General features: G+C 56.5%; 1 protein-coding gene across 1 annotated transcript; it reads left to right on the top strand.

Moving 5' to 3' along the window:
• PRG3 (proteoglycan 3, pro eosinophil major basic protein 2) lies at nucleotides 1–3,062 on the top strand. The gene is given in 7 exon segments (XM_035013734.1): nucleotides 1–58; nucleotides 521–630; nucleotides 632–834; nucleotides 1,491–1,632; nucleotides 2,455–2,529; nucleotides 2,531–2,567; nucleotides 3,058–3,062. Coding segments are annotated over 7 exon segments (630 nt in total).
• Nucleotides 3,063–6,817: the final 3,755 nt, after the last annotated feature.

Genomic DNA, 6,817 nt, shown 5'->3' with positions numbered 1-6,817 from the left:
ATGAAAGGCCCCCTGCTCCTGTCCCTTCTGCTGGGGACAGTCGCTGCTCTCCATCTGGGTAAGCCTCCCCTTCCTGTCTCACCAACCTTTCTCTTTTCTCCTCTTTCCTGCAGCTTTTTTGCCTCATGGGGCCAGGGCCCCAGCTGCCCCCCTTCAGTTGACCCAGCCCATCTCTGTTTCGATTTCTCCTGGACTCGGAACTGTGACCCAAACTTTCTGTCAGGGCTACTTCACAGGAAAACCCACCCACCTGTGAAGATGAAGGGCTCCTCACAGGTGCTTCCTCCCACCTCCACAATACACACCTGCGGTGTCAGCCAGAAGTCAGGATCTCATCCATTTGTGCTTATGACCCAAGCGTTCTCACCTCACCCAATGCTAGGGAGATCCATATTGGCTCCAGATGGTGTCTCTAGGAAGGCCTGCACGGGCCTTCAGAGCGGTCTGTGGTCCTGGAAGAAGTGAGACCCCCGCCCCCGCCCCCGCCCCGACCTGATAGCAGGTTACCCCTTCTTCCCAGAGAATAATGGCCCCAGTCTGGACAGCCGAGAGACATGGGCAGACCTAAGTCAGAATCTGGAATGTTCAGGGGGGCAGGAGGGAGACCCGGCCCTGACCCAGGAGGTGATTTCAGTCTGAGGGAGAGGAGACCAAGCCTTCCGGATATCAGGACACATTTGCGGATGAGGAGGCCATGGATTCCGACCCAGCTGCCCTAGACAAGGACTTGCAGTGCCCCAAAGAAGAGGGCACGGTTTAAATTCCGGGCAGTCCTGGGTGCGAGACTTGCCGCTTCCTGTTGGTGCGGAACCTCGAGAAATTTGTAAACGCTCAGGTAAGTGGCAAGGAGGCTACTGTTGAGGACTGGAGGCGGGGAGGAGAAGAGACTGGACTCAACCTTCTCTTCCCTTTTATCTCCAAGCCTAGTGTGTGTCAGGGTCTCCTAGAGGTCTTGTTAAAATGCATTTCTGGCTTTGCAAATCTGGGGCGGGGCTTGAGAGTTTGCATTTATAACAATTCCCAAGTAATGATGGTGTTGTTGGTCTGGGGACTGCACTTTGGGAAACACTGTCTGGACGAAAGGCTTTGGTATTAGATATGCCCGTGTTCAATCTGGCTCTGCCTGTCATTGGCTGTGTTACTGGGCAAGTCAGCTCACCTTTTGGGATTTCAGAGTCTTCGTTTGTCAAATGGAGATATACAGTACCAACCTGTTAGGGCTGTGGTTGAGGATTAAATGAGACAACACATGGAAGTATTTGGAACAGTCCCTGGGTCACTAAAACTCTCAGCAAATGGTATGATTATTCCGAGTATTATTAGTTTTTGCAAAAAGTTCTGAGCACAGATAAGGGACACAAGATGGGATTGAGAGGGGCAAGTAGGTCACTGATTTCTGACCTGCAAAGGGATGAGAAGCTCTCTCCTGGAGGCTCAGAGACTTGAGAAAAACCAGCGAGTTCTCTACCCTACATTTTCTTCCTTCTGCCGAATGTCTGCAGAAGGTGCTGCAGGGGCCACCTTGTCTCCATATACAACTACAACCTAGGTTATCGCATCCTGTGCATGGTCAGAGGGGTCGACGAAGGCCAGGTCTGGATCGGAGGCTTGCTCAAGGGCTGGCTAAGTGAGGCACCAACCTCCGCAGGGACAGGAAGTTCTCTCTGACTGCCTCCGGGGAGCCCCTGCTGGCCGTCTAGCCGCATCTCAGCAGCAGAGGAGGCCAGTCTCAAGCAGCAGGCAGGGCTGTGCTGGAGCTGGCTTGGACTGGGTCGGGAGGACCGATGATTCCGGGCATCTCGTCCCAGCTCCATGCTCATGGACTTCATGCCTGTAGCTTGAAATCTGCCCCCCGTGGACATACGCACACCAAGGAAATGGGCAATTGTTGTAAATCAGGGTTCCTCCTGCCCTCTGTGTTCTCACCGTCCCCCAGAGCTGGCTGTCGAACATTTCCTGGAGCATCACTGGAGTCAGGAGGTAGGCTCCATGGCCAGCTTAGTGACCTGTGAGCTGGATGGCTTCCTTGGAGTCTCAGTTTCTGCATCTCTAAAATGGACCACTTCTCTCAAGGCAGCTCAGGGATTGTGGATGAATAGGTGCCATTATATTTGCCTCTCAAGCGTGGTCCCTGGGCCAGCAGTATCGGCAAACCGGGTAGCTTGTTAGGAATGCCCCATCTTGGGCCCCACCCTCGAGCTCCTGAATCAGAACCTGCATTTTAACAAGGTCCTCAGGAGATCTGTGTGCACAGTAGATGGAGAAGCCTGCTCTGTGTGATGGCTGGGGGTACTGGAATTGCCTGCAAGCCCTCAGGCATGGGTCTCTAGTGACTCTGGCTCCTGGCTGGGTGGGCAGTGAGAGGGGAAAGGAACACTCAGTAAGCCTTCTCTGGGGCTCCTGGATCTGTCTCCCTGGACCTCAGCCCTCTGACCCAGCCTATCACTTCTTTAGTTCCTGTGCCGGAGATTTCAATAGACTGATGGGAGCTGTGGGAATTTTGGATACTGGGCCCCAGGGCAGCCTGCGAAATGGGGAAGGCAACTGTGTGGCCCTATGCACCAGAGGTGAGGGGGACTGGGACCAGGGCAAGGCGGGGGGCAAGGTAGACTCTTACACACTGTACCTTTGAGGTCCCTGAACACACCTCCCTAAACTCACACCTTCCCCCAACTGGAGAAGCCACGTCCTCTGTGAGGAGGGCTGAAATGTAGGGATTCCTCAAAGCAAAACCAGGCGATGGGGTGCCCTGTATGGGAGCTAGTTGGGGGCTCTCCATCCTCACCGGCAGTGCTAGGCTCGGGACCTGGGGGCTGCTTTCCTTCCTCTGATATGAGGGCCACGAGGAGTGACTGACGCGACAGATGAGAGGAGCAGATGTGAATGCAAGGTATGGACAAGGGACGAAGGCAAGATGTGGGAATCAGGGCTGGTTGACGGATAATTCACCAGTTTGAACAGCATGGAAGCCAGATGTGAGGGAGCTAGCACCGTGGCTAAGACCGTCCGTGCTGGAGGAAGCCTGCCGCCATCCACATCCGGCTCTGCCTCTTGCAGGCTGAGACCCAGGCAAGTTATTACCCCCACTAAGCCTCACCTTCCCCATCTGTGAAATGGGGATGCTGATAACATCTACCTGTTGGGGTCACTGTGAGGATCAAGTGCAATAGCCCACGGGCAGCACTTAGCACACTGCCTCTCTCCTCCCTCGGGAAGAGCCGGATGCACCTTAGCTGGAAGGGACACGTGGGGAACACAACTGGCAGTCCTGACCATGGCCAGCCAGAGGAGGGAAGGAGGGCCACACGCCACACAGGCGGCAGCTGACATCACCGTGCTCTCTACTGCTGGGGGAGCATTGACAGTGGACTTCATGCGAAAGGAGTCTGCCCTTCATCTGCTCCTTCTAAGCCCGAGGCTCGAGGCGCTGAGCCCCTGCCTCGGAACCCCCTCCCTTCACCACCCCCGGCAGCCCCCAGAGTCCCCAGGCTGTCCCCCAGCCCCTCCTGGCCATAAACCCAGACTTTCCCGACTCTGTCTCATTATCGCGCGCACTGGAGGACTGCCGGTGGAGCTGTGGACGGCTCCCTGCCGCGGGGCAGGCCGGGAAGCACAGCTGGAGCACCTGGGGCCCCGGGGGGCTGGTGGGCTCCCCATGGCTCTTCTCTGCCCGGCCTGCTCCCCCAGGCACCGGGGGACCGCCTCATTTGTGCACCAGGCGAGACTGGCCCTCTTGCTTTTTTGGCCCCCATAAGGGGTGCGGAAAGGGGGTGGGGAGTGGGAGAGCTTTCCAATGTGGAGGCGATGTCACTCATTCAAGAATTGGGGTGCACATGGGGTGTAGTGAGATCCCACGTGGGGGAACCACGTGGGAGGGAGGAAGTCTCCTCTAGGGCAGCCGGCTCCTCTAGCCCTGGGTCTTCCTGGCCTCTCAGACAGTGGTTTTCTATTCTCCCAGCCACCTGTGGCTGAGTTCCAAGTCCCCCGCTCCTGAGATGTGTCCTCCACTCCTTTCCCAGGTGTGTCCCCCACCCCAATCCCTTCTCCCTCTCCCCCATCCCCAGCTGACCTCCCTAGAGAGAAGACATTCTCAGACGGGAGCTGCCTCCCACCCGGAGGGCCTTGGAGCAAAAGTTACAGCACCAGGTAGCAGTGTGGCTCCCGTCCCTATTCTAGAGCCCCAGGCCCCCGCCGCTTTCCCTCACCTCACTGTCTCAGACCCCGGGGACCCGGACAGACAGACGGAGGGAGAACACTGCTGCAGTTCTTTGTTCCAGGCAGGATGCTGGGGTTGATAGGCAGGAAGCTCGGACCTGAGACTGGGTATTAAGAGGGCAGAGAGCCCTGGGTTGTTGAGGTGTGGGGGGGATGCAGAGAGAGAGACTTTAAGGCACAGAGCTAGCTAGCTAGCTAGATGATATGCTTACTTCTTGAGCGTGTAGTTCTACATGGGGTGCAGGGAGAGTTGTGAGCGCGCACGCACGCGTGTATATGTATCTTGGTGTGTACAAGAGTCAATCCTTGTATACCTGTGTCCATCCGTGTCCATGTGAATCTATATTTATAAATATGCACAAATCTGTATGAGCCAGTGTGTATCTGTGTGTTGAGTGAGTGTGCATCTTCCACGCCTCTGTATATTTATGGATACATCTGGATGTTGTGTACGTCTGTATAGCTCTGCCCCCTCACATGCCTGGGTCTGGGTGTGCTTGTATATGTGTGTACCAGCAGGTTTGTGAGTGCGCGTGTATGTGTGTGTGGGGCGTACGTATATACGGGCCCACGTCTGTGTGTACATCTATCTGTCCAGGCACGCGATGGGATGCAGAGTTTCAGGAACAAGGACAGTATTCTCAGATGGGCCTTGCTGCTAAAGGGGCGGGAGTTAATGGAACAGGTCAGGAATGGAGACCCCCAGGGGAAGGAGGTGGTGAAAAAGCAGGAGACGAGTCCCTTGAACATGAACGGGCCCCTGGCAGCAGGACGACGGGCCTGGGCATTGCAATGGACGTCACCAATGCTGGGCCCAGGGACTGCCTCTAGTGGAGGCCTCTCCTCAGGAAAGGGGTCTGTCCATCTGCCCTGGATGGACACTGAGTCGGGAAGCTTCTAATCACAGCATGTTGGTCTTCCCAGGGGCAGAGAAAGGAGGCTCCCTGGGGGTCAGACCCTCCTCCCCCAGGTCCCTCCCTTGCATACTTTAACAAGCTGATTCTTGACGCTCTGCTTCTAAAAGGAGAGTGGAATCCCGCTGGGGATGCTCGGTAAGGGAAGATCTGCATAGGGAGCTCCGGGACTGGTATTTTCGCTTTTATCAGCCTCCACTTATCTCCTGGTTGGGGAATGAGCTGTAGCCAACACCAGTGGCCCAGTATCTTGCCAGCCAACACAAGAGATAGAGGCAGGGAGGGGAAGGGAGCGGGGCTCAGACCCCTCCAGACTGAGGCTCGCTTGAGGCAGGACAGGGGAGATAAGATATCTCTCAAATGTCCAGCACTGTCAGTTACTGGTCTTCAACGTCAACCATTATGCATTTATATCTTTGGCTGTTTAAGGCCTTTCAGTCTTGGATAGCCCTTGATTAAAAGGCGAATACTCTTGGGAGAAGAAACTCCTGAGGGTGTTATCTATTAAAACCTCTGGGAGGTTGATGGGTAACTTGTGGAGAACAAGGTTTTGCGAGAAGGAACAGAGGAGGGAAGGGTGTGTGTAACCGTCAGTGGCCGTGGGCTGGGGGGTTGTGGAGAAGAGGGGGATAATGCGGCGGAGGGTGCTGTGTGCACTGTTTCCTCCTCCTGAGGACCCAGGAGGACTGTTTCCCAGTCTTCCTTGTGGTAAAGTTGGGCTCTGCGGCCTGCCGCTGAGCCTGGCCTGTGCGATGGGTTTGGAGGTGCTGTAAGCGTCTTTGGGGCCTGGCCTTTCCGGGGTCCGGGAGCCTCCCGTCCCCCCTTCCTGCCCCCGTGACTCGGCCTCCGTGTGTCTCGGATGGCACAGCCACCAGGCGGGGGAGGGGGCTGTCTGACCCACTGTGTGATATGGAAATTTGAGGTTCTGCTATTTCCTTGGTCCTGCAGCCTAGACACCTCGTTTAGCCCAGCACATACCGAAAGGAAGGGGCGCACGGATGTCCTGGTTTTTCTCAGAGAGCTGTGGCACAGAAGTCAAGATCGCAGACCCGGGAGCCATAAAGCTCAGGGCTGGAGGCCCAGCTCTGCCGGCTCAGTGTCTTCCCTTTACTAAGCCTCAGTCCCCCTTCTGTAAAAGGAGGGTCACAGTAGACAACCCGCGTTGCGCACCCCGCCCATTGCTCAGCAGGGGTGAGTGATCTCTAAATGTTAGCTTTTATGCGGGGTAACTACAGACACAACGGACTGCTAGGAGTGAGTATGGGCTCCAGTTCAAACTGCCACGGATTCCAGATTTCTTTTTCCATCCGGTAGGATTAGTGACAAGCCACGGCAACCCCAGCAGGGTTGGCGCGTTGGGGACTGTGCCGAGTCCGCCACGATGCGGCAGGGCCCAGCCAGCTGCTGTTGCTACTACAGACAACAGCTGTCCATCTAGCGCCCAGAAGCCGTGGCTCAGCTCCGTGTGGCCCACACGGCAGGCTCGCCGTCCCGAGTTCACACACTTGCTGGCAGGCCCAGGAGTGGCTGCTGTACCCGCGGGACGACCACCCCAGTCCGGAGGAAAGGGAGGACATGGTTGCTGCAGTCTCCTCTGCAGGGAACATCCCTGTGACCCCTGCCAGGGCTGCCTGTGGGTCTCCCGGGTGCAGAACGCGGCCTCCGCTGATGTCTCTGCTCGTCAGATC

This window comes from Mirounga leonina, unplaced genomic scaffold, assembly GCF_011800145.1.
Source record: "Mirounga leonina isolate KUSES-001 unplaced genomic scaffold, KU_Mleo_1.0 Mir_166, whole genome shotgun sequence".
Taxonomy (NCBI): Eukaryota; Metazoa; Chordata; class Mammalia; order Carnivora; family Phocidae; genus Mirounga; species Mirounga leonina.
Note: the sequence above shows the minus strand (reverse complement) of the source record. Positions and strands in the feature narration are given on the sequence as shown.